Here is a 25126-nt window from a genome sequence, read left to right as displayed (position 1 = left end):
GCTGCATTGTTCCAGGGAAGCTCAATGCAAACTGGAGGAAAAGCAGATCGTCTTTCGACTAGGCACTTTACAGCCTTCCGGACTGAATATTGAGTTCAACAGTTTTAGATCATGAACTCTCTCCTCCATCCCCACCCCCTTTCCGATCCCCCTTTTTTCTAATAATTTATACAGATTTTTCTTTTCCCACCTATTTCCATTATTTTTAAATGCATTTCCATCCATTGTTTTGTCTCTACCTTTTAGCCTATTCCGATCCCTTCCCCCCACCCCCACTCCCACTAGGGCTATCTGCACCTTGCTCATGCGGCTTTCTACCCTTAATGTCACCTATTATCACATTCCTTAGATAATATCACCACCTTCAACACCTCTTTGTCCTTTTGTCTATGACATCTTTTGGCAATTGCCACCTATCACTGGCCAGCTCTGCCCTGTCCCACCCCGCCTTAAACCAGTTTATATTTCACCTTTAAAAGTCACACAGGATCAGGTGAGCTGGCAAGATGGATACAGAATTGGCTTGGTCATAGAAGACAGAGGGTAGCAGTGGAAGGGTGCTTTTCTGAATGGAGAGCTGTGACTAGTGGAGTTCCGCAGGGATCAGTGCTGGGACCTTTGCTGTTTGTAGTATACATAAATGATTTGGAGGAAAATGTAATTGGGCTAATTAGTAAGTTTGCAGACAACACTGATGTTGGAGGAGTTGCAGATATGAAGAGGATTGTCAAAGGATACAATGGGATATCGGTCGATTGGAGACTTGGGCAGAGAAATGGCAGATGGAGTTTAATCTGGACAAATGCGAGGTAATGCATTTTGGAAGGCCTAATACAAGCAGGAATTATACAGTAAATGGCAGAACCCTTAAGTGCATTGACGGGCAGAGGGACCTGGTGTACGGGTCCAAGGTTACTGAAAGTGGCAACGCAGGTGGATAAGGTAGTCAGGAAGGCATATGGCATGCTTGCCTTCATTGGCAGGGGTATTGAGTATAAAAGCTGGGAAGTCATGCTGCAGCTGTATAGAACCTTGGAATGTTGTGCGCCATTCTGGTCGTCACATTACCAGAAGGATATGGAGGCATTGGAGAGGGTGCAGAGGAGGTTTACCAGGATGCTGCCTGGTCTGGAGGTTATTAACTATGAGGAGAGGTTGGAGAAACTTGGATTGTTCTCACTAGAGCGACTGGGATTGAGGGGCGACTTGATAGAAGTTTACAAAATTATGAGTGGCATGGACAGAGTAGATAGTCAGAAGCTTTTTCCCAGGGTGGAAGAGTCAATTACTAGGGGACGTAGATTTAAGGTGAGAGGAGAAAACTATAGAGGAGATGTGCGGGGCAAGTTTTTTACACAGAGGATAGTGAGTGTCTGGAATTCGCTGCCAGAGGAGGTGGAAGCATGTACGATAGTGGTGTTTAAGAGGCAGCTTGACGGGCAATATGATTGGTGCAGGCTTGGAGGGCCGAAGAGCCTGTTCCTGTTTATTGAATGTGAATTAGTTCAAAAAAGTTTAGAATGCAAAATAGCATTCTTTCATATGCTGCCTTTTCTTTGTTCTTTGTTCTTCTTTGTTCTTTTCTATTTTTCCTTAGTCCTGTTGAAGAGTCATACGGACTCGAAACGTTAGCTGTGTTCCTTTCCGCAGATGCTGTCAGACCTGCTGAGTTTTTCCAGGTATTTTTATTTTTGTTTTGAATAAGGGATAGAACCGACTGGGACCGAAGCATGTGCAGTGCGGGCGTGAGACCAGGATGAAGGCGATCAATTTACTAGTGCAACCAGTGAGAAAGGGCCGAGTCCAAGAGGAAAATGGAGCTGGAGGGTGGATTGGGAGGGTTCACAAACATCCAGTATAGGAGTCCCAACTTGGATTAGAAACTCCCGAAGCTGAGTTTGCATCGAGCGTTTGGAAACTCCTTTTACAGGGGGTTAGAAGGGGAAGATTTACACACAGCAAACTCAAATCAAAAGAAATGTTTGTCTCAATGTCGATCCTGTACTCACAGTGATGGAATTTTTAATTACTTCCTTTTTTACAGGATATTCAATGGGAAGGATTTACAGACGGAGAAACTCAAACCAAACATCACATCAAGATCTGACAGAGACACTCAATTCATCAGGACCTAAATATCATTGAACTTTGACAGTGGAAGGATAAAGGTTTCCCTGTGGGAAAAGATTTCAGGTATCAGTGTGATTGGAAAAGCACCGAGATATTCAAAATCCTGGTTAGACTGCACCTGAACCACAGTAATTGCAGCACAGAAGGAGGCCGTTCAGTCCATTGGGTCTATGCTAACTTTCTGTAGAACAATCCAGTCTGTCAAAAACAGAATTACCTGGAAAAACTCAGCAGGTCTGGCAGCATCGGCGGAGAAGAAAAGAGTTGACGTTTCGAGTCCTCATGACCCTTCGACAGAACTTGCGTTCGAGTCCAAGAAAGAGTTGAAATATAAGCTGGTTTAAGGTGTGTGTGTGGGGGGCGGAGAGATAGAGAGACAAATAGGTGGAGGGGGGGGGTGTGGTTGTAGGGACAAACAAGCAGTGATAGAAGCAGATCATCAAAAGATGTCAACGACAATAGTACAATAGAACACATAGGTGTTAAAATTAAAGTTGGTGATATTATCTAAACGAATGTGCTAATTAAGAATGGATGGTAGGGCACTCAAGGTATAGCTCTAGTAGGATTTTTTTTTATATAATGGAAATAGGTGGGAAAAGGAAAATCTTTATAATTTATTGGAAAAAAAAAGGGGAAGGGGGAAACAGAAAGGGGGTGGGGATGGGGGAGGGAGCTTACGACCTAAAGTTGTTGAATTCAATATTCAGTCCGGAAGGCTGTAAAGTCCCTAGTCGGAAGATGAGGTGTTGTTCCTCCAGTTTGCGTTGGGCTTCACTGGAACAATGCAGCAAGCCAAGGACAGACATGTGGGCAAGAGAGCAGGGTGGAGTGTTGAAATGGCAAGCGACAGGGAGGTTTGGGTCATTCTTGCGGACAGACCGCAGGTGTTCTGCAAAGCGGTCGCCCAGTTTACGTTTGGTCTCTCCAATGTAGAGGAGACCGCATTGGGAGCAACGAATGCAGTAGACTAAGTTGGGGGAAATGCAAGTGAAATGCTGCTTCACTTGAAAGGAGTGTTTGGGTCCTTGGACGGTGAGGAGAGAGGAAGTGAAGGGGCAGGTGTTGCATCTTTTGCGTGGGCATGGGGTGGTGCCATAGGAGGGGGTTGAGGAGTAGGGGGTGATGGAGGAGTGGACCAGGGTGTCCCGGAGGGAGCGATCCCTACGGAATGTCGATAAGGGGGGTGAAGGGAAGATGTGTTTGGTGGTGGCATCATGCTGGAGTTGGCGGAAATGGCGGAGGATGATCCTTTGAATGCGGAGGCTGGTGGGGTGATAAGTGAGGACAAGGGAGACCCTATCATGTTTCTGGGAGGGAGGAGAAGGCGTGAGGGCGGATGCGCGGGAGATGGGCCGGACACGGTTGAGGGCCCTGTCAACGACCGTGGGTGGAAAACCTCGGTTAAGGAAGAAGGAGGACATGTCAGAGGAACTGTTTTTGAATGTAGCATCATCGGAACAGATGCGACGGAGGTGAAGGAACTGAGAGAATGGGATGGAGTCCTTACAGGAAGCGGGGTGTGAGGAGCTGTAGTCGAGATAGCTGTGGGAGTCGGTGGGTTTGTAATGGATATTGGTGGACAGTCTATCACCAGAGATTGAGACAGAGAGTTCAAGGAAGGGAAGGGAATTGTCAGAGATGGACCACGTGAAAATGATGGAGGGGTGGAGATTGGAAGCAAAATTAATAAATTTTTCCAAGTCCTGATGAGAGCATGAAGCGGCACCGAAGTAATCATCGATGTACCGGAGTAAGAGTTGTGGAAGGGGGCCGGAGTAGGACTGCAACAAGGAATGTTCCACATACCCCATAAAGAGACAGGCATAGCTGGGGCCCATGCGGGTACCCATAGCCACACCTTTTATTTGGAGGAAGTGAGAGGAGTTGAAGGAGAAATTGTTCAGTGTGAGAACAAGTTCAGCCAGACGGAGGAGAGTAGTGGTGGATGGGGATTGTTCGGGCCTCTGTTCGAGGAAGAAGCTAAGGGCCCTCAGACCATCCTGGTGGGGGTTGGAGGTGTAGAGGGATTGGACGTCCATGGTGAAGAGTAAGCGGTTGGGGCCAGGGAACTGGAAATTGTTGATGTGACGTAAGGTGTCAGAGGAATCACGGATGTAGGTGGGAAGGGACTGGACAAGGGGAGAGAGAAGGGAGTCAAGATAACGAGAAATGAGTTCTGTGGGGCAGGAGCAAGCTGAGACGATCGGTCTACCGGGGCAGTTCTGTTTGTGGATTTTGGGTAGGAGATAGAAGCGGGCCGTCCGAGGTTGGGCGACTATCAGGTTGGAAGCTGTGGGAGGGAGATCCCCAGAGGAGATGAGGTCACTGACAGTCCTGGAAACAATGGCTTGATGTTCAGTGGTTGGGTCATGGTCCAGGGAGAGGTAGGAGGAAGTGTCTGTGAGTTGACGCTCAGCCTCCGCGAGGTAGAAGTCAGTGCGCCAGACAACAACAGCACCACCCTTGTCAGCGGGTTTGATGACAATGTCAGGGTTGGACCTGAGAGAATGGAGTGCAGTAAGTTCAGAGAGAGACAGGTTAGAATGGGTGAGAGGAGCAGAGAAATTGAGACGACTAATGTCGCGCCGACAGTTCTCAATGAAAAGATCGAGAGAAGGTAAGATTCTTAATTTCTCTGCTCCTCTCACCCATTCTAACCTGTCTCTCTCTGAACTTACTGCACTCCATTCTCTCAGGTCCAACACTGACATTGTCATCAAACCCGCTGACAAGGGTGGTGCTGTTGTTGTCTGGCGCACTGACCTCTACCTCGCGGAGGCTGAGCGTCAACTCGCAGACACTTCCTCCTACCTCTCCCTGGACCATGACCCCACCACTGAACATCAAGCCATTGTTTCCAGGACTGTCAGTGACCTCATCTCCTCTGGGGATCTCCCTCCCACAGCTTCCAACCTGATAGTCGCCCAACCTCGGACAGCCCGCTTCTATCTCCTACCCAAAATCCACAAACAGAACTGCCCCGGTGGACCGATCGTCTCAGCTTGCTCCTGCCCCACAGAACTCATTTCTCGTTATCTTGACTCCCTTCTCTCTCCCCTTGTCCAGTCCCTTCCCACCTACATCCGTGATTCCTCTGACACCTTACGTCACATCAACAATTTCCAGTTCCCTGGCCCCAACCGCTTACTCTTCACCATGGACGTCCAATCCCTCTACACCTCCATCCCCCACCAGGATGGTCTGAGGGCCCTTAGCTTCTTCCTCGAACAGAGGCCCGAACAATCCCCATCCACCACTACTCTCCTCCGTCTGGCTGAACTTGTTCTCACACTGAACAATTTCTCCTTCAACTCCTCTCACTTCCTCCAAATAAAAGGTGTGGCTATGGGTACACGCATGGGCCCCAGCTATGCCTGTCTCTTTATGGGGTATGTGGAACATTCCTTGTTGCAGTCCTACTCCGGCCCCCTTCCACAACTCTTTCTCCGGTACATCGATGATTACTTCGGTGCAGCTTCATGCTCTCATCAGGACTTGGAAAAATTTATTAATTTTGCTTCCAATCTCCACCCCTCCATCATTTTCACGTGGTCCATCTCTGACACTTCCCTTCCCTTCCTTGACCTCTCTGTCTCAATCTCTGGTGATAGACTGTCCACCAATATTCATTACAAACCCACCGACTCCCACAGCTATCTCGACTACAGCTCCTCACACCCCGCTTCCTGTAAGGACTCCATCCCATTCTCTCAGTTCCTTCGCCTCCGTCGCATCTGTTCCGATGATGCTACATTCAAAAACAGTTCCTCTGACATGTCCTCCTTCTTCCTTAACCGAGGTTTTCCACCCACGGTCGTTGACAGGGCCCTCAACCTTGTCCGGCCCATCTCCCGCGCATCCGCCCTCACGCCTTCTCCTCCCTCCCAGAAACATGATAGGGTCCCCCTTGTCCTCACTTATCACCCCACCAGCCTCTGCATTCAAAGGATCATCCTCCGCCATTTCCGCCAACTCCAGCATGATGCCACCACCAAACACATCTTCCCTTCACCCCCCCTTATCGGCATTCCGTAGGGATCGCTCCCTCCGGGACACCCTGGTCCACTCCTCCATCACCCCCTACTCCTCAACCCCCTCTTATGGCACCACCCCATGCCCACGCAAAAGATGCAACACCTGCCCCTTCACTTCCTCTCTCCTCACCGTCCAAGGACCCAAACACTCCTTTCAAGTGAAGCAGCATTTCACTTGCATTTCCCCCACCTTAGTCTACTGCATTCGTTGCTCCCAATGCGGTCTCCTCTACATTGGAGAGACCAAATGTAAACTGGGCGACCGCTTTGCAGAACACCTGCGGTCTGTCCGCAAGAATGACCCAAACCTCCCTGTCGCTTGCCATTTCAACACTCCACCCTGCTCTCTTGCCCACATGTCTGTCCTTGGCTTGCTGCATTGTTCCAGTGAAGCCCAACGCAAACTGGAGGAACAACACCTCATCTTCCGACTAGGGACTTTACAGCCTTCCGGACTGAATATTGAATTCAACAACTTTAGGTCGTAAGCTCCCTCTCCCATCCCCACCCCCTTTCTGTTTCCCCCTTCCCCTTTTTTTTTCCAATAAATTATAAAGATTTTCCTTTTCCCACCTATTTCCATTATATAAAAAAAAACCCCACTAGAGCTATACCTTGAGTGCCCTACCATCCATTCTTAATTAGCACATTCGTTTAGATAATATCACCAACTTTAATTTTAACACCTATGTGTTCTATTGTACTATTGTCGTTGACATCTTTTGATGATCTGCTTCTATCACTGCTTGTTTGTCCCTACAACCACACCCCCCCCACTCCACCTCTTTGTCTCTCTATCTCTCCGCCCCCCACACACACACCTTAAACCAGCTTATATTTCAACTCTTTCTTGGACTTGAACGCAAGTTCTGTCGAAGGGTCATGAGGACTCGAAACGTCAACTCTTTTCTTCTCCGCCGATGCTGCCAGACCTGCTGAGTTTTTCCAGGTAATTCTGTTTTTGTTTTGGATTTCCAGCATCCGCAGTTTTTTTGTTTTTGTTTTTAATCCAGTCTGTCACATTCCCCTGCTGTATTCCCAAAGCCCTGCAAGTTTTCTTACCTTAAATGCCAATCCAATCTCCTTTTGAAATCACTGATTATCTCTGCTTCCATCCCCCTCAAAGGCAGTGAGTTCTGGGCTATTACCACTTGCTGTGTAAAAGCTCTTTCTTGCATTTGTCCTGTATCTATTGTCCATAACCTTCAATCTGTGTCCCTCAGTCCTCGTACTATCACCTAATGGAAACAACTTTTTCTTTGTCCACCTTATCTAAACCTGTCACAATTTTGTCCACCTCTAACAAATCTCCCCTTAACTCTGTAACTCCAAGAAGAACAACTCCAGCTTCTCCAATCTAACCTTGTAACCGAATCCCCTTTTTCCTGGAATCATTCTAGTAAATCTCTGCATCCTCTCAAGGACCCTCACGTCTTTGCTAAAGTGTGGAGACTGGAATTGGATGCAGTACTCTTGTGGTGACCTAGCCAGAGCTTTATAAATGGTCGGCATATTTTCCTGCTTTTATACAGATTGTATCTGTTTATGAAGCCCAAGATACCATATATTTTGCTAACTGCTCTCTCAATATGTCCTGTCACCTCCAAACATCTTTATATATCAACCCCCAGGCCCCCCCTGTTCCTGCACTCTTTTTAAGTATCTATTGCATCTCCTTATTCCTTTTGCCAATATTCATCATCTCACAGTGAGGGTTGCATTTCCTGGAATTTATAAGATTAAGGAGGGTTTTCTTGATGTTAGTTGAAAATAGTGTGGTATATGGAGGGGAATTATTTTCATTGGTTGGGGAATCCAGGACTGAGGAACATAGTCTAAAAATTAGAGCCACATCTTTCAGGAGTGAGATTAAGAAAATGTTCTTCAGGTAAAGTTGGGAGAAGTTTGGAATTCTCTTCCTGAATTGGTATTTCATGCTTGATCAATGTTCAGTTTCAATCTGACATTGATCTTTGCTAATGCAAGGTATAAATTAAGGGACATGAGACAAAGGGTGATCTGATTGCGTGGTGGGACAGGCTCAAAGGGCTAAATGGCCAACTCCTAGAATCATTAAAACTTAGAACACAGAAGGAGCCATTCAACCCTTTTTCTTGTGCTGTCTCTTTGAAAGAGCAGTTGTGTTTAGTCCCACAAACCTACTTTCTGTTTGTAATCCTGTAAATTCCTCATTCTCAAATCCTTCAGCTCCCTTTTAAAATTCCTGATAGAATCAGGTTCCAGCAATTTTTCAGGTAGAATGTTCCAGATCCGGACAACTCTCTGTTGGTGCAGAAACTGCTGAACTCAATGTTGAGTCTGGAAGGTTGTAAAGTGACAAATTGAAAGATGAGCTGCTGTTTCTCAAGCCCCCAATAAACTTCATTGGAACAGTGCAGGAGGCCGAGGGTAGAGAGGTCAAAGTGGGAGTGGGGCAGAGAATTAAAATGACAAGTGACCGGAAGCTCAGGGTGAAGCTCACAGACTGAACAGAGGTTGTTCCACAAAGTGATCACCCAATCTGTGATTGGTCTTCCCAATGTCAAGCAGACCTCATCATGAGCAGTGAATAAAGTAACTAAACTGCAAGAAGTACAAATAAATAACTGTTTGGTCTCATCTTGCAAAACCTTGAGAACAGCCTGAAGAAAGATACTTTACTTGAAGAATAAAGGTTAAAATATAATGACATTGTCTATCTCAGGGTGTAATCCAAGAACAACACCTTGTATTTACAGGAAGGGTTGTGGGGCTGGAGGAGGTTACAGAGATACTGAGGATCTGGTTGACATTGTCTATCTCACCGGTGTCAAATTCATTTTCCATGGTGGCTCTGATCCAATATCCTGACACTGGGCGAGGGCCACATTCAGCAGAACTTATAAAAATGGAACTAGATACAAATAAACTATATCAATATTTACTGACACCTCGGTTTGATTTATTGTTCCTGCTGCTCCCGGTACCCGGCATCTCTTAGCTTGAACCATCACATCGACACTCGGGGCAAATGACTGGGCTGAGGACTGTCTCAGATAAAAACACGAGGACCACTTGTCACCACAGAATCATAGAAATTTACAGCACAGAGGAGGCCATTCAGCCCTTCGTGTCTACCAGCCGAAAGTGAGCTATCCCATCTAATCCCACTTACCAGCTCTTGGTCTATAGTCCTGTAGGTTACAGCACGTCCAGTGCATATTCCAATGCTTTTTAAATCTGTGTATTTCTGCCTCTACCACCCTTTCAGTCAGTGAGTTCCAAGGCTCACCACCCTCTGGTTTAAAGCATTATTGAACTCCCATTCTAACCCTTCCACCAATTACTTTAAATCTCTATCCTCTTGGTTCTGACCTCTCTGTAAATGAAATAGTTCCTTCCAATCCACTCTATCTGGGATCCTGATAATTTTATAATTCAATTAAATCTCCCCTGTCCCTAAGAAAACAACCTCAGCCTATCCAATCTTTCCTCATAGTTAAAATTCTCCAGACCTGGCAACATCCAGATAAATCTCTTCTGTGCTCTCTCCTGTGTGATCACATCCTTCCTGTGAATGTGCTGACTCGAAATGGACTCAGTACTCTAGCTGTGCTCTAACTAGTGTTTATTATATTTCTAGAATGACCGCTGTCTCACCTTCCATTAACTTCAATGTGATGGAAACTGACAGCTGGAACCTGTCAGCATTTGAAAGATATTTACAAATGTTTTAACGGTTTCTTACAGTTGGGATCTTTCTCTGTTCTGTCCACTCGAGGTGTTAGATAACAGACTTTCCCCTGAGATTATTGAGCTGGACTATTGGTGTTCCCTTGTTCATCTTGCTGACTCTAAATATTGAATCTTGTGGTTTCAGACACCAGATAATCACCAGATAATCAAGCTCATAACAACAGATTGTCTTTCACTGCCTTTATTAACAGCACCACAATAATATAGACAGAGTATACTTCCCTGATCCCGAGAACAGGGATAATGTTGAGGTAGACTCCTCATTGTTTGAGTGTGTCCAAACTGTAAACAATTTAATCATTTTCTGTGAGTCCTCTCCTGACCAAAGAGTTCGGTGTGGGATTGGCATTGACATCCACAGAACTGGCCGTTCATATTGTTGTTGGTGGTGTTTGGGTGAACTTCTGCAGCTGCACCACCTCTGACCTTCCTCTGGGCATGTCGGGGTCTTGAGTTTGGTGTAGATGGTCCTCGAAACACGCTGAACCAAATTTCAGTTCTTGCCTCCACTTACAGACTCATAGACGTTTAGAGAACAGAAGGCGGCCATTCGGCCCATTGTGTCCACGCTGCTCACAAATCCGTGGACTAATCCCATTTTCCAGCGCTTGGCCCATAGCCCTGGAGGCAATGCAAGTGAATATCTAAATACTTCTTAAATGTTACGAGAGTTTCTGACTCAACCACCCTTTAAGGCAGTGAGTTCCAGACTCCCACCACCTCTGGGTGAAAAAACAAAATTCTCCTTAACTCTTCTCTTAACCTTCTACCTCTTACCTAAAATCTTTGTCCCCCCGGATATCGACCCCTCTACTAATGGAAAAAGTGCCTTCTTATCCATTCCATCTATGCCCCTCATAATCTTATTCGCCTCTATCGGGTCCCCTTCGCTGCTCCAAGGAAAACAACTCTAGCCTATCCAATCTTTCCTCATGGCTCAGACCCTCCAGCCCAGGAAGTATCCTGGTAAATCTCCTCTGCATCATCACATTCTTCCTATAATGTGGTGACCAGAACTCAGCCAGCCGACTGCAGTGTTTTCCACAATGCAGAAGTTTGTGGGGCTCTTTTTTAGGGTGCCCTTGTATCGGTTGTATTGACCACCTTGATGCTGTTTGCCCTGAGACAGTTCCCCATGGAAGATCAGCTTGGGAATTCTGTGATTGTCCATGTGGGAAACATGGCCTGGCCATCGGAGCTGAATTTTCTGGAGGGTGGTCTCCAAGCTGTCGAACCCAGCGTGATGGAGAACCTCGTTGTTTGTGATTTTTGTCCTGCCACCTAATTCTCAGGATGGACCTCGGGTGTCTTTGGTGGAAGTGTTCCACAGCTTTGATGTGGCTGCAAGAACAGACCCAGGATTCTGCTCCATACAGCAGGGTGCTCAGGACAATGGCCTGGTAAAGTTTAATTTTAGTTTTCAGTTTAATGCCATGCTGCTTCCAGACAGAATTAACACCGCAGATTTAGAGCTAGATTACATAGGGGATATGCAGCAAGTAGCCAAGGCCGTTCAGCCCAACCAGCTCATGCTTGCGTTTATGCTCCACTCAAGTCTCCTCTCATCTTTTCTCATCCAAATCTACCAATGTAACCATCTATTCCCTTCTTCCTCATAGACCTGTCCATTTTCCCCTGAAATGCATTTATTTTGTTCACTTCTTGATGCGAATTCTATGCAATTCGCCCCTATCCTGAGAGGGTAGATCTTTGGCCCGGTGGAGTAGTGAAAGGGCGGGAGGCAGCTGATCAGATTGACTCAATCTTAGTCACAAAGAAGCTCCATGAGCTCCTCACACTTGTTGTGGGAGTGAGGATAGAGGTGATGGGAGAGGAAGAGCCCTTCAAAAGGAACTAACTTGTGTTAGAGATACTAAAAAGACTCAATACACTGTGTTTAACACAAAGCACTTCAATAACACAAATTACCCCCTATAACTGGGCTGGGGTTTATTAAGATCAACAGAAACTGACCCCAATGAACATGGTTCAATCCTGGATGTGATTAACAGCAAAACCCAATCACTGTAGTTACTTGTCAACTTGCTGGTGTCTCAGCACGTTGGATGTCTGAGTGAATCCCTTCCCATACTCAGAGCAGGTTAAGGGTCTTTCCCCAGTGTGTGTGTGTGTGTGTGTTGGTGTGTCAGCAGGTTAGATACATGAATGAATCCCTTCCCACACAAGGAGCAGATGAATGGCCTCTCCCCAGTGTGAATTCGCTGGTATCTTAGGAGGTGGTGTAACTGAGTGAATCCCTCCCCACACTCGGAGCAGGTGAACTGTCTTTCCCTAGTGTGACTGCGTCAATGAGTTTCCAGATGAAACAGGGATTCAAATCCCTTCCCATAGGCCCCACATTTCCACAGTTTCTCCCCATTGTGACTGCATTTATGTTTTGACAGGCCAGATGATCAGGTGGAGCCTTGCTCACACACACATCTGTATGGTTTCTGCCCACTGTGAACGGTGCTTTGTCCTTCCATATTCAAAATCCGATGATATACAGGTTAGGATAAATTGGGAGACTCTGTCAGATCCTGGTGTGATGTTTGGTTTGAGTTCCTTGTCTGCAAGTCTTCCCTTCTAATACCCTGTGAAATTGATTTAAAACAGAATAAAAGGAGAGAGAGAGAACACCCAAAAACAGAAAGACAGGTTGTGAAATTGAGCTGAATGAATCTGGGAATTTGTGGGGCTGGCACTAGGAAAAAGTGACCATGAAAACTGCTGGATTGTTATAAAAACCCAACTGGTTCACTGATGTCCTTCAGGGAAGGGAACCTGCCACCCAGTCTGGGCTACACAAGACTCTGGCCTCTGTGGAGAGAGAGAAAGAGAGAGAGTGAAGGTGGGGGGAGAGGGTAGGAAGTGCAGGAGGCGAAGGAGAGGGATTGTATATATTTACAACAGAACCAGGACTTTGACAGAGCCATTTCATTGATTTTGAATTCAATAAAAAAAATCTGGAATTAAAAATCTAATGATGACCATGAAACCATTGTGGATTGTTGTAAAAACCCATCTGGTCCACTATTGCTTGCTGATTTCACGCCAAGAGCAGCCCAGCTCTGATATTAAGATTATATCTTAATTGTTGTAAAAACCCATTGTCCAGCCAGCGATGCCCACATCCCACAAATGAACAAATAAAAACAAAAAATCAGAAATGGTTATTCACGGTCTGAGGCCTGCATTCAGTGTTTATGGAGCCTCCCCGCTCAATCCCTGGCTCCATTCCTCCTGCATCCGACACCGCAACCATCCTCCCAGCACCGGAACTGTGCATGCTCTAATCAGAGCCCGGAGTGCGCAAGTTGTTAATAGCCAAGTGGTTATGGTACTGGGTTTGTAACCCCAAGATCAAGAGTTCAAATCTCACAATGGCAAACTATGAAACAATATAACTTCATCTGAAACAGATGGAAATGGGTTTGTACTCGAAAGAATTACAGACTGGAACTGCGCATGCTCCAAACACAGCCTGGCACTGTGCCTGTGCAATGATCTCCCGCAGTGCGGATAGAGCATATTCTCGCTCTCGGTGAATGCTGGGTAACCGCAGTGCCATTGAGGAGTGATAACATTGAATACAGAATCATACTCTGATCCGATTATGATTGGAGCCAAACATATATGGCAATTGATACAGCCAGCAGATTCATGGGAGGGGAACCTGTCACCTGGTCTGTGTCCCTACATGAGGAGAGAGAGGAAGATGGGACAGGGTGAAAATGAATGATTTTATAAATCAGGAACAGAGTCAGAATTCTGACAGCCTCGACTGAGATCGCAACGCTCTGTCTAGCTTCCGGACATAACATTGAGTTCAACAACTTCAGATCGTGAACTCTCTCCTCCATCCTCACCCATTTTTTGATCCCTTTTTGCTAATAATTATTATATATATTTTTTAATATGTTTTTTTCTTTTCCAACCTATTTCTATTATTTTTAAAATTTATTTCCATCCATTGTTTTATCTCCACCTTTTAGCCTATTTCGATCCCTTCCCCCCATCCCATCCCCACTGGGGCCATCTGTCACTTGCTCATCCTGCTTTCTACTTTTAATGTCACTATTAGCACATCCTTTAGCTAACATCACCTCCGTCAACACCCTTTTGATCTTTTTTTGACATCTTTGGCAATCTATCCTTTGCCTTCAACTTTCACTGGCCCTCTATCCAGCTCCACCTGTCCCACCCCCTTTAAACAGCTTATATTTCACCACATTTCTATTTCTCTTTAGTTCTGATGAAGAGTCATATAGACTCAAAACATTAACTCTGTCTTCCTCTCCACAGATGCTGAGTTTTTCCAGCAATTTTTGTTTTTGTTTCAGATTTCCAGCATCTGCAGCATTTTGCTTTTATCTTAGTGTTTAATTGGCTGCCACATCTCTTCCAGGAATGCCTACCTTGAGGAAGTACTGCTCTTCTCTCCGACAGGATTTCCGCTTGTCTCTTTTTCCCTGTTCACTTTCATTGCTTTCCGTTTCTCTCCTGGTGTTTGACAAGGTGTTTACTAAAACTCGCTTTCACAGCCATATTTCCTTCCTCAGTGACTGTCTCTGTCTCCGACTTACCCCATGTGGTTTCCAACTGAAGTTCCATCCCTCATGTTTCCAACCTACCCAGGATTACAGGTATCTCTGGGACATACAACGCTCCTCGGACTGCTGTTCTTCCACTCTCAGTGCCATGCACCGCTATATGAACACACTCAACCTCTCCCTCCAGCAGCATTGACTCACCCTACCTCTAAGCTGTCCTTTCCCCCAGTTTCATTTTATTCTTCATCTCATCCGACACTTTAACAAGAAACTTTGTCTCTTTCTTTCAGATGCAAAGGAACGCAAGTTCCAACAACTCATTGACACCAGGACCCTCCATCCCTGCCCGTCCCTCTAACCCCATCCCATCTTCTAATTCCAGCCCCGGCCGTATATTCACTATACCCCCGACCTTCCTTTTCTGAACATTCAGTGCTCAGCAAAGGACTCAGTTTCATACCCCTACGCCCTCACCTTAATGTATTTCGGGCTCGGCACGATGCTCAACTCTTCTTCCGCCGTCTTCGTCTCCAGGCTCACTACTTTGGGCAGGAGTCCTCCCCCCGTTCAATGGATCTTTTCACCTGCCTCCAATATTCTTCCTCCACCTGGACCCCTCCCTCTGGATTCTTACCTTCTCTTGATCTTTTCATTGAGAACTGTCGGCGTGACATCAGTCGTCTCAATTTCTCTGTTCCTCTCACCTGCACTAACCTGTCTTTTTCTGAACTTGCCGCACTCCGTTCTCTCAGGTCCAACCCTGACTTTGTCATCAAACCTGCTGACAAGGGTGTTGTTGTGATCTGTAGTTTATGTCTTGAACTGTGATTAATTATTGAGCTATTTATCAGTTATGAGTGTCTTTAAATGTAGTTGCAATTTCATCACTTCCCTGGTTTTCCTCACTTCCTGGCACTAATATTAAATCCTCCTTCATCTTAAATGGAAGGATCAGCCCAGCTGACAAACCAGTCAGTTTAACCCAGTGTGGTCAAGCATTTAGAAGCAGGAACTCAGGAGAAAATTAAGTCACCTGCACAATTGGGGGTTAATTAAGGAATGCTGGCACGGATTTGTTAAGGGGAAATTGAGTTGAATTAACTTGCTTGAGCTGTTTGATGAGGTAACAGGGAAGATTGGTGAGGATGAAAGCAAAAGCTCTTAAGAAGAATCATACGGACTCAAAACGTTCACTCTGTTTCTCTCTCCACAGGTGCTGCCTGATCTGCTGCGTTTTTGCAGCATTTTCTGTTCTTATTTATTATAGGTTGATGGGGGTAATATGATGAAGGTTGAGACACACATCAACTTCTAAATGGCATTTGATAAAGTAAATTGCAGCCGGCTTGTCTGCAAATGTAAAGCCAATGGGGCTGAGTCAGCATGGATACAAAGTTGGCTAGATGGCATGAAACAAAAAACAGTGGTGAATGGCTGTTTTTCAGATTGACTCCTTGGGACCCCACTGTATTAGGACCACTGTTTTTATTGATAGATATGAATGACCTAGACTTTTGTGTGCAGGCTAAAATATCAAAATTTGCAGACTGTACTAAATTTTTGAGTTTTGTTAACTGTGAGAAGGATAGCGATAAACCTCAAGAGGACATAGACAGGCTGGTAGAATGGGCAGACAGGTGGTAGATGAAATTTAAAGTCAGACAGGTCTGAAGTGATTCATTCTTGTCAGAAGGAAGAGGAGGGGTAATATGAAGTAAAGGATACAAATACAAAAGGGTACTGGAAGAGAGGAACCTGGGGCTATATGTGCACAGATCAATGAAGATGGCAGGGCAGGTTGGGAAAACAATTAATAAAGCGTGTAGGATTCTGGGCTTTATAAATGGGGGCATATAAAAGTACAAAATCAAGGAAGTTACAATAAGAACAAAGAAAAGTACAGCACAGGAACAAGCCCTTCGGCCCTCCAAGCCTGCGCCAATCATATTGCCCATCAACTAAAACATTTTGCACTTCCAGTGTCCGTATCCCTCTATTCCCATCCTATTCATGTATTTGTCAAGCTGCCTCTCAAACACCACTATCATACCTGCATCCACCACCTCCTCTGGCATCGAATTCCAGACACTCACTACCCTCTGCGTAAAAAACTTGCCCCGCACATCTCCTCTAAAGTTTTCTCATCTTAAATCTATGTCCCCTAATAATTGACTCTTCCACCCTGGGAAAAAGCTTCCAACTATCTACTCTGTCCATGCCACTCATAATTTTGTAAACTTCTATCAAGTCGCCCCTCAATCTCCGTCGATCTAGTGAGAACAATCCGAGTTTCTCCAACCTCTCCACATAGTTAATAACCTCCAGACCAGGCAGCATCCTGGTAAACCTCCTCTGCACCCTCTCCAACGCCTCCATATCCTTCTGGTAATGTGGTGACCAGAATTGCATGCCAATATTCCAAGTGTGGCCTTACCAAGGTTCTATACAGCTGCAGCATGACTTCCCAGTATATAAAAATTCTCAATACCCCTGCCAATGATGGCAAACATTCCATATGCCTTCCTGACTACCTAAGCCTGAATAAAACACTCGTTTGGCTCCAAATGCAGTACTGTGTCTAATTCTGAGCACCCCATTTTAAGAAGAATGTGAAGCATCAGTGAGAGTGCAAAAAAGATACACGAGAATGGTTCCAGAAATGAGGAACTTCAGTTCGGTGGTTAGATTTGTGAGATTGGGTTTGTTTTCCTTGAAAGGTGAACTGTTCTCTTCTATCTTTTCTGGACCCTCTGCCTTCACATCCTTCAGAAATTGTAGCCATTCATTGGCGGGGGTGTTAACTAGCATTGCCCACGAAAAACAATGTGTTCTATCCTCTGGAAAACAATTTATATCTTTAAAAATCATTTTGTCTCCAGTTTAATATTTGTCACTATTTTGGTTTCATGGAGCACCTGTTATGAGTTTTAGACAGTTCTGTGCCAAGTGGATGAGGTGTTTAAAGGTAATTCATTTCCCCCTTTGCATTTCGATGTTCGTTAAAGACACAGAGAATGATTTCCCCGCATTAAGTATCTATTTACGATACTTGAATGGACAGGAATTCACCAAGGCTCCTTAAGCAGCACCTTCGAAACCCAAGACTGCTACCACCTAGAAGGCCAAGGGCAGCAGATAGATTCTCATCTATCACCACCACCCAGAAGTTCGCCTCCAAGTCACTCACCAGCCTGACTTGGAAATATATCGGCCATTCCTTCACTGTTGCTGGGTCAAAATCCTGGAACACGCTTAACAGCACTGTGGGTGTATCTGCACCACATGTACTGCAGCGGTTCAAGAAGGCAGCTCACCACCACCTTCTGAAGGGCAACTAGGCACAGGCAATAAATGCTGGCTCAGCCAGTGAATCTGACATCCCATGAATGAATATAAATAAAAAATTCCTACTCCCCTTCTTAGTGGTGGATAATGGATGGTCTGCACATTTAGGTTTCTGTATAATTTGATTGCTAATGTTATGGATTGGCCCACTGCCCCAATCTCCACATCATAGCAATAAAATGACTAGTTAGCAATTGGACTTTCAATGGCAACCCAGCATTCCCCGCGGTAATGAATGTCTCCTACCCAAACCACTACAGAGCAGTGCGCAGGCGCAGTTCCGGAGTCTTTGGAGCATGCGCAGTGCCAGTGATGGCGATGGGGAGAGACGCTCCTTGGTCACATTTGCAGCGGGTAAGGATGATGAAACGCGGAGGGAGCGATGGAGCTGGCGGCTGGACGGGGAGGGCTTCTAAACACCTTGTGAAGGCCTCAGACCCTGAATAAAAACCTGCAGGTCCCGCATTTGCAGCTCCGGTTCTTTTTCCCGGGGCCAAGCCCAGATTAACAGTCGCCATCTTGTTTCAGTGGAGAGCAGAGCGCATGCGCGGCTACATTGTCGACGCAAGAGAGTGGGCGGGACTTTGGCGTCACTGTTCCCAACCGGGTCCTAGTGCCTGGGAGAGTGCAATGGAGTGGCATGTCCAGGGCTACAGGTTTTGAAGCAGCTTCACCCACTCCCAGACTGCAGGTGTTTTTTTGCAGCCGAGAGGAGTCCATGGGCCATGTATCTGTTCAGGATGAAAGGTTGAAGCCTCTTTGGGACTCATCCTCAGCTTTTGGTGAGACTTCAGCCCCACAGTCCTAACCTTAGGCTGCCAGTGTGGAGGGGGAGTGGGTAAGTCAGAAAATCTACTGCGTAGAAATAAAATACTGCGGATGCCGGAACCTGAAATCAAAACAGAAAAAGCTGGAAATCTGAAATAAGAACCGGAAAAGCTGGAAAAGCTCAGCAGGTCTGACAGCATCTGTTGAGAGAGAAACAGAGTTAAAATTTCAAGCCCCTTTGACTTTTCCGATCTTCTCCTGTAACTGTTCATGGGCCTGGTTAAAACAGGGATTTGTAGATCCAGGATGGGTGTCACACACATGGGGTGGTCATACTGACGTCTCTTCTGTGGTATTGTCCCTGCCCGGGTGTCCCTGGAGAGGGAATATGTGGTGTCCACATATTTTGATATCTCCCACAACCGGTGAGCACCTCAGGGTACCGAATGTCTCATAGACACTGGAAACTACATTCTGGTTTAGTTAGGAGGGTTCCTCCTGCTTTTGTTGGGACTTTGTTGCTGATTTGGGCTTCTTGTAGTTTGATTGGACCACATGTTTGGGGAAAGAATGTCCCAAAGAAACGCGAATTGCCTGCTTGAATTTCTGTCCTGTATTTACAGTAATGATTTTTGTAAACGCCTTTTACAGGGTACAAGAGAGAGATGATTTACAGATGGGAAACTCAAACCAAACATCACATCAAGATCTGACAGAGTCACTCGATTCATCAGGACCCGAATATCATTGATCTTTGAATGCGGAAGGAGAAATATTTGTCAGTGAGAAAAGATTTGAATCATCAGTGTGACTGGAAAAGCACCATGACACAAACACACGAGTGAGAGTGCTCCAATGTACTGACTGTGGAAGGAGCTTTAACCTGTTACACCATCTGAATAAAACATCTCATTCACTGCGGGGAGAAACTGTGCAAGTGTTCTTTGTGTGGACAAGGATTCAACTGATCATCCAACCTGGAGAGACACAGGGACACCGACACCATGGAGAAACCATGGAAATGTGGGGACTGTGGGAAGGGATTCAGATACCCATCTGAGCTGGAAAGTCATCGACGCAGTCACACCGGGGAGAGACCTTTCACCTGCTCCGAGTGTGGGAAGGGATTCACTCTACTAACCCACCTCACTTCACACCAACTTGTTCATTCAGATGTGAGACCTTTTAAATGTTGTGACTGTGAGAGGAGCTTTAAAAGCAAAAGGAATCTGCTGATACACCAGCGAGTTCACACCGGGGAGAGGCCGTTCACCTGTTCTGAGTGTGGGAAGGGATTTACTCAGTTATCCAATCTGCTGACCCACCAGCGAGGTCGCTCTGGGGAGAGGCCGTTCACTTGCTCCGAGTGTGGGAAGGGATTCACTCGGTTATCCAACCTGCTGACACACAAGCGAGTTCACACTGGGGAGAGGCCATTCATCTGTTCTGAGTGTGGGAAGGGATTCACTCAGTCATCTAATCTGCTGACACATGAGCGAGTTCACACTGGGGAGAGGCCATTCATCTGTTCTGAGTGTGGGAAGAGATTCACTCAGTTATCCTACCTGCTGACACACCAGCGAGTTCACACTGGTGAGAGGCCATTCACCTGCTCTGAGTGTGGGAAGGGATTCACTCAGTTATCTAACCTGCTGACGCATGGGCGGGTTCACACTGGGGAGAGGCCATTCACCTGCTCTGAGTGTGGGAAGTGATTCACTCAGATAAGTACCTTCACTTCATATCAACTTGTTCACTCCGACAAGAGACTTTTTAAATGTTTTGACTGTTAAAAGTGCTTTAAAAGCAGAACGATTCTGTTGATATACCAGCAAGTTTACAACGGGGGGGAAGCCATTCATCTGCTCCGAGTGTGAGAAGGGATTCACTCAATTAATCCAGGTCACTTCACATTAACGTGTTCATTCTGAAAAGAGACCTTTTAGATGTCCTGATTGTGTGAAAAGCTATAAAAGCAAATTGGATCTGCTGACACATCAGTGAGTTCACACTGGGGAGAGACTGTTCACCTGCTCCGTGTGTGGGAAGGGATTCATTCACCCATCCCTCCGGCTGAAACACCAGCGAGCTCACACTGGGGAGAGGCCGTTCACCTGCTCCATGTATGGGAAGGGATTCAGTCATTCATCCACCCTACAGGCACACCAGCAACTTCACAAGTGACTTCCAGGGTTGGATTCTGCTGTTACTGCTGCTGTAAATCACTACCAGGATTGAACCACGCTCATTCTCACAGTTGGGGTTTGTTTTAGCTGATGTTACTAACCCCTGTAATTGGGCTGGAGTTCAATAAAGGTTAAATAAATCAGTTTTGTGTCAAATACACAGTGCTCAAGTCTATGATTTCTCTACGATAAGAGGAGACTGACTGATGTTCTGTTACTGACTTTTCTGGTCTTGGTCCTTTTCTGCTTTGCTGATGGAAGACTTCTATTTATATAGCACCTTACACAGCTTCAGGGTGTTCCAAAGTGCTTTACAGCCAGTGAGGTCTTTTTGAAGTGTGGTCAAAGAGATTCCTCTCTCATGGTTATGATCTCGAGAGAAGCAAAAATGAGTCAAGCGAGACCTTGAAGACTGCAACACAAACAACAAACTGGTCCTGTGTGGGTCAAGACTCCGGGTACAGATTGACAGAGAAACACAAACAACAAACTGGTCCTGTGTGGGTCAATACTCTGGATACAGGGTGACAGAGAAACACAAACAATAAACTGGTCCTGTGTGGGTCAAGACTCCTGATACAGGGTGACAGAGAAACACAAAAAACAAATTGATCCTGTGTGGGTCAAGACTCCTGATACAGGGTGACAGAGAAACACAAACAACAAACTGGTCCTGTGTGGGTCAAGACTCCTGATACAGGGTGACAGAGAAACATAAACAACAAACTGGTCCATGTGGGTCAATACTCTGGATACAGAGTGACAGAGAAACACAAACAACAAACTGGTCCTGTGTGGGTCAATACTCTGGATACAGGGTGACAGAGAAACACAAACAACAAACTGGTCCTGCTTGGGTCAAGACTCCGGGTACAGGCTGACAGAAACAGAAACAACAAACTGGTCCTGTATGGGTCAAGACTCCGGATACAGAGTGACAGAGAAACACAAACAACAAACTGGTCCTGTGTGGGTCAAGACTCCGGATACAGAGTGACAGAGAAACATACACAATAAATTGGTCCTGTGTGGGTCAAGATTTTGGGTACAGGGTGACAGAGAAACACAAACAATAAACTGGACCTGTGTGGGTCAATACTCTGGATACAGGGTGACAAAGAAACACAAACAACAAACTGGTCCTGTGTGGGTCAAAACTCCGGATACAGGGTGACAGAGAAACACAAACAACAAACTGGTCCTGTGTGGGCCAAGACTCCGGATACAGAGTGACAGAGAAACACAAACAACAAACTGGTCCTGTGTGGGTCAAGACTCCAGGTACAGGGTGACAGAGAACAATGTAAGCTCATACACATAAACCTACTTTACAATAAACCACAGTAATATAATTTTAAAACTGTTAGTTTCATGACATATTATTGATGATTGAGTGGAAAGCATTGGACCTTTGGACTTCTGGTGGTCAATTTCATTCCCTACCATTGTAGTCAGACAGTAATCTTGCTGTGGTAAGAGATATGTGGAGAGCATTTCTGAATACCTGACCAGCTTAGTTGGCAATGCCCATGTGTCCCTTAATCTTTTTGAGCCCCACGTTGGCGCCATTGTTTTGAACTTTGCTGCTTTCATGGTGATCCCCAGCTGTCCATTCCTCCAGCAGTGTCACCGCTCAGACTGAGTCTTTCTCCAGCCCGTTTTGTTAATCTCACAGAGATTCAGAAACTGCTGGGAGGCTACTCCCTGACCGCTCACCAAGGGGTCAGGAACTGGGCGAGTGGCTTTAGGGTCTGAATAAGATCCAACCTCCTGTGTCCCACTGGACGGCTGCTGGAGTCAGTCTGAGGACCCAAATAAGAGTCACAGGAGCTGGGGAACTGAACCCAGCTGGAGTAGAGGGAGGGAGAAAACTGGGAGCGGAGGAAGGAAATGGTGGAGATGGTGCGATGGGTTCGGATTTCAGCCGAGGGAAGAAAGAGAGTGTGCGGAATGGGAAGTTACAGCTTCGGGGGAACGAGAGGAAAAAATGTTCCGTAGAACCTAGAACTGTCTGTTCTGAATTTCTATCCTGTACTGACAGTGAATAATTCTGTGAACTTTATTGAAGGATATTGGAGGGAGAAGATTTGCAGACAGGAGGCTCCAAACAAAAATCTTGGCCCGATTTTACAAACAGAGGGTCGCATTTCCCGGTGAGGTGGAGGGCTGAAGAATTGGGGCTGTGAGCTCCGAGGCAGCAATGGGGGATTTGGAGCAGAGACTCAGCCTGGACAGTCCTGCCATTGGGTTCAAGGCTCCAGGACACGTGCGTTTCTTTTCCTGCCAGTGGTCTGGGTGTTGAGAGAATGAGGGTCGAGGCCCCATCACTAACTCCATCCAAATGGTCAGTGAATAAGTGTCACTGCCCCCCACCAACCCCTAATTTCGTGTCTCAACTTTTAACCTCCACCTCTCACAATTCTTACCCCCCCCCCCAATCACAATACTTCCCTCCTCCTCACAACTCTTACAGACCCTTTTGACCTCTTCCCCCTTCCCACCCCAATCTCACTCTGGAGTCTGTGTTATGTGTGTGGACGAGGCTTCAACTGATTGTCCAACCTGGAGGGACAAAAGGAAACCCACCTGAGGGGAGATGGGAGAGAAACTGGAGAAAGAAATGGGTTCAGGGCTCAGGCAAAGGGTCATGAGAACTCGAAACGTCAACTCTTCTTCTCCGCTGATGCTGCCAGACCTGCTGAGTTTTTCCAGGTAATTCTGTTTTTGTTTTGGTTCTTTAGGACAGTTTGTCCCAGTGGGCTAGTGGAAGGGAGGGAAGCTGCAGAGGCAGCTGATCGGATTGTCTCAATCTTCGTGATAAAGAAGCTCCATGAGCTCCTCACACTTATTGTTGGAGGTGAGGATGGAGGAGACAGGGCAGAGGGAGAGCCCTTCAAAAGGAACTAACTTGTGTTAGACTCAACACACAGTGTTTAAAACAAAGCTGATTTATTTGACTTCTATCCAGAATATTAAACTCTATAACTGGGCTGGAGTTTGTTAACATCTGCAGAAACAGACGCTAATGAACATGGTTCAGTCCTGGATACGATTAACAGCAAAATCCAATCACTGTAGTTACATATGAACTCGCTGCTGTCTCTGCAGGGCGGATGACCGAGTGAATCCCTTCCCGCACTCGGAGCAGCCAAACGACCTCTCCCCAATGTGAATTCGCTGGTGTACAGACGAATTCTTGAACCCAGTCACACAGTGAGAGTACCTGAACGGTCTCCCGTCAGTGTGAACACGTTGATGGGCAATTAGGTTCCCGGAACTTTTAAAGCACTTCCAATGGTCTGGGCATTTAAAAGGTCTCTCCCCAGTGTGAACCCACTGGTATCTCAACAGGGTGGATAAATGAGAGAAACCCTTTCCACACTCGGAGCAGGTGAATGGTGTCTCCCGAATGAGGCTGCGCCTATGAGTTTCCAAGTCAGGTGGGTAACAGAATCCCTTCCCACAATTCCAACCTTTCCATGGTTTCTCCCCATTAATTTATGTTTTAACAGGCCTGATGATTGGCTGAAGTCTCGTCCACACACACACACACCTTTTCTCCCCACTGTGAACAGTGCTTTTTCCTTCCATGTTCCAAATTCAATGATATTTCGGCTATGATAAATTGGGTGACTCCATCAGATCTTGATATAATGTATGGGTTTCAGTTTCCCCATCTGCAAATCCTTCCCATTAAATATCCTGTACAAAGGAAATTATAAAAAAAAGCCCATCCCTGTCAGTTCAGGACAGGAATTAAGAGCCAAACATTTCTCTTGGTTTGAGTTTGCTGTGTGTAAATCCTCCCACTCCTAACCCCCTGGAAAAGGAGTTTCCAAACACTCGGTGTAAACTGGGCTCCAGGAGTTTCTAATCCGGGTTTGGAGTCCTGCACCGGGTATTTGTGAACCCTCCCAGTCCACCCTCCGGCTCCATTCCTCTCCTGCACTCGCCCCTTTCTCACCACTGACCGCTCTCACTCTGATCCAGCACTGACCCGCACTGCGCATGCTTTACTCCCACCCCGCCCCTCATTCACTCCGATTGGCTGGAGGACCATCAACACCCAAGCGGTCCTCCACCTCCGCCCCCCCTCTTCCTATTGGTCTGGACCTGCCGTTAATGACTGTGATCTGGAGCATGCACAGTCCGTGGAGACCGACGGTGAGAGAGTTCGAGCGAGCGTGTTTAAAGTGCGGGATTTACAAAGTGCGGATTCCGAGCCGAAAATAAACCCGCGATCATAGAAAGATCCAGTGGGTGGGTTGGGAGGCTTCATAAACTCACGGTTCTCCCCCCCCCCCATAACCCTCAATAATGAGCTATCGATCCCACGTTTCACGAAGCGGGACGACAGTTTAGGCCTGTTTCC

The 25126-nt window shown here is 46.3% G+C and overlaps 2 protein-coding genes across 6 annotated transcripts in view; both read left to right on the top strand.

The window, feature by feature from the left end:
- Window positions 1–431: 431 nt before the first annotated feature.
- On the top strand, window positions 432–20361 carry LOC121270520 (gastrula zinc finger protein XlCGF7.1-like). Its single transcript, XM_041175882.1, is given in 3 exon segments — window positions 432–493; window positions 2045–2193; window positions 19220–20361. A coding segment is annotated over 1 exon segment (789 nt). The 5' UTR covers window positions 432–493; window positions 2045–2193; window positions 19220–19572.
- The window catches only part of LOC121270512 (gastrula zinc finger protein XlCGF8.2DB-like), a 46870-nt gene continuing 42038 nt past the window's right edge, over window positions 20295–25126 (top strand). The window contains exons 1-2 of one of the 5 annotated variants that reach the window (XM_041175872.1): window positions 20295–22057; window positions 22823–23020. The gene's annotated coding sequence lies outside the window, so the exon portion shown is untranslated. Of the gene's footprint in view, window positions 22058–22822; window positions 23099–24732; window positions 25015–25126 lie in introns of those variants that run through there. The other 4 variants (XM_041175874.1, XM_041175869.1, XM_041175871.1 and 1 more) reach the window with 4 other exon arrangements.

This window comes from Carcharodon carcharias, chromosome 27 (assembly GCF_017639515.1).
Source record: "Carcharodon carcharias isolate sCarCar2 chromosome 27, sCarCar2.pri, whole genome shotgun sequence".
In the NCBI taxonomy this organism is placed as follows: domain Eukaryota; kingdom Metazoa; phylum Chordata; class Chondrichthyes; order Lamniformes; family Lamnidae; genus Carcharodon; species Carcharodon carcharias.
This window is presented reverse-complemented; position numbering and strand designations above follow the sequence as displayed.